Source organism: Sabethes cyaneus, chromosome 1 (assembly GCF_943734655.1).
Source record: "Sabethes cyaneus chromosome 1, idSabCyanKW18_F2, whole genome shotgun sequence".
NCBI classification, from domain to species: Eukaryota; Metazoa; Arthropoda; class Insecta; order Diptera; family Culicidae; genus Sabethes; species Sabethes cyaneus.
This window is the reverse complement of record NC_071353.1, coordinates 109,636,939-109,639,679: the sequence shown is the minus strand read 5'-3', so window position 1 is coordinate 109,639,679 and position 2,741 is coordinate 109,636,939. Positions and strand designations below refer to the sequence as shown.

Genomic DNA, 2,741 nt, shown 5'->3' with positions numbered 1-2,741 from the left:
TTAGGCGAACGCGATATGCATAAATTGGAGTTAAAAGTTTTAAAAGCGTATTATCCAGCAGTGTCGCCCTCCAAACTACTCGGAATGGCAGTTTTTGTGCTTCTCTGACTTGCCGTTAAGGCCTTAAGCAATATTCAGTTTCAACTTTGTTAACCCATGTTCCAAGTCTATGTAAACAAACCACTGATAGACGTCAAAGAAGTGAGGTTATTTACTTTTTATTTTCCGTCACCGTAACAATTTTAATAATATGTTTCATTGATATTTTTCGGTGAAATAAAACCCTTCTTTTCTCGATCTGCGTAACGTTTCTAGCTACTATGCTTCGCCTATCGTCAGACGCCTGGAAAATTTTATTTTTGGTCAACTAATTTATACAAATTTTAAACACATTTTTCTTTTCACAAATTTACATTACAAAAACAAATAAAAAGCTTACATTTTCGTCACTCTATTTTCTTAGCACATTGCTAATGCTGCGTCCGCTGCCGACGAGTAACCATTGCCTGCTTACTTTGTTCACACTGCCGTAGCTTAGTGACCAGACCGTGCATCTTTTCCTTGTATTCGTTTGCAGGCAGGACTACCGTTTTGTTGCCTTTGTCAGCTTTGGTTATTAGCAGTTCGGGGTTCTCTTTTAAAAACCTTTGGTTTTTTTTCACATCTTTCGTGATCCACTCGTGCTCATGATGTCTTGGCTGTTTTTTGAAATTAATGTGGTTTATTATTGCCGTTGCTACATCGGCTCTAATATCATCCGCTGCTACTTGGTATTTAATAGCTCCTTCACCTTTATCACCTGTAATTGCAAACCTGGTAATGGAAAAACTGGAACAACACTGCATAGCTGAATTAGAGAAGAAAAAAATCAATCTAACAACATACCGCCGGTACGTGGACGACTGCTTCTGTGTGGCTACTGAGGAACAAATCAACGAAATACTGGCGACATTCAACAGTTTTCACGACAGGCTGCAATTCACCATAGAAATGGAGGCGAATAACAGCATAAAACTCCTGGACATGATGCTGACTAGAAACAACGGTAAGCTGGAAAAGTCATGGTTGCCGAAACAAGTCGATGGCAAATATCTCGACTTCCATTCGCAAAGCCCGTACGCACACAAATGCAATACGGCAATAGCGCTAATCGATCGAGCGATTAAATTATCGGATCCAAAAAATCGGCCATGCGCCATTAAAACTGTAAAAAGCATATTAAAAATTAACCATTATCCCGAGTGGTTTGTTCAAAAAATACTAAAAGCTAGAGTTCACAAGTTTTATAACACGCTCGAAATTACTAAGCAAACAGAAGAAAACATTAAGTTTGCTTCTTCTGCGTATATACCGGGTCTGAGTGAGAAACTGCACAAAATCCTAAGGAAACATAATGTAGAGCTAGCTTTCAAACCACTAGATAAGATCAAGCATCATGTGTTTAGTAAGCTGAAAGACCCGATCCCACCAAGTAAACAGAAAAATGTAGTGTACTCTATACCATGTGGTACAGATGACGGCAAAGTGTACATTGGACAAACGGGAAGACGGTTGGAGACGAGAATAGCTGAACATAAGAACGACGCAAAGAAAAAAGAAGCAAAATCCGGACTAGCACAGCACACTATCCAGAGCGGACACATATTCGACTTTGATAATACACGCATACTAGAAAGAGTCGAGAACCAGGAGAGCAGAGAAACCGCGGAGATGTTCCACATAAAGATACTGGGGGAAGAAAAAACTGTAAACCTACAGCGTGAATGTGGAACATTCAACGCAATGTATAACGGTCTGGTCACTAAGCTACGGCAGTGTGAACAAAGTAAGCAGGCAATGGTTACTCGTCGGCAGCGGACGCAGCATTAGCAATGTGCTAAGAAAATAGAGTGACGAAAATGTAAGCTTTTTATTTGTTTTTGTAATGTAAATTTGTGAAAAGAAAAATGTGTTTAAAATTTGTATAAATTAGTTGACCAAAAATAAAATTTTCCAGGCGTCTGACGATAGGCGAAGCATAGTAGCCAGAAACGTTACGCAGATCGAGAAAAGAAGGGTTTTATTTCACCGAAAAATATCAATGAAACATATTATTAGAAGTGAGGTTATGCTCGCCCGTGCAAAACCTTATTGTCTGGAGCAGCCAACTGGCACCTTTATCTCATTTGCTTTGCGTTGACAAGAGCTAGCATCACTGCGGGCTCAGGAGTCATAGGTGGGCCCCACTGACAGCTGAAGAGCTAACTTGTGTGAAGAGTGGCGCATATATGAAATCTCGTTTACGCTAACGTTAACATGTTGGCATCGAAAATATGGCTGCCTGCCAGCTACTTGGTCTGGAGCTGTTAGATTTGTCGTTGGTAGCTGGTTGCACCAACAAAATTTCAAAACGACGTAGTGTACATATTAATCAAATGTAAACAAAGGTAAAAGTGCAGCAGTGAAATGATACTTATTCTATGTAGCCTAAGTATATTTCATGGAAGGCCTATGCGTATCTACATGGGAAGAAAAAGTCTTACAGGGTAGAATCTAAATGGGTAGAAATGGTAAAAAAAAGAATAACCGTAAACACACATTATTCAAAGATATTTCGCAACACGCGTTGAGAGCTGCAATAAAAAACGATGTAAATGGGTACGGGATTACCTACGAATGGCCGAATCACGAATGGCCGAAACACAAATGGCCGAAATAACAAAAGGCCGAATTCACGGGGTAAATCACTTCCAGCATAAATA

General features: G+C 39.7%; 1 protein-coding gene across 1 annotated transcript; it reads left to right on the top strand.

Annotated features, from left to right (window-relative positions):
* Positions 1–819: 819 nt before the first annotated feature.
* Positions 820–1,869, top strand: LOC128746091 (uncharacterized). Its single transcript, XM_053843140.1, has one exon. The coding sequence runs from the start codon at positions 820–822 to the stop codon at positions 1,867–1,869; it is 1,050 nt and encodes a 349-aa protein (XP_053699115.1).
* The last annotated feature ends 872 nt before the right edge of the window (positions 1,870–2,741 follow it).

Bases quoted from the DNA above. Each gene is read 5' to 3' on its own strand.
- LOC128746091 (XM_053843140.1), top strand. From the start codon at position 820: ATGGAAAAACTGGAACAACACTGCATAGCTGAATTAGAGAAGAAAAAA.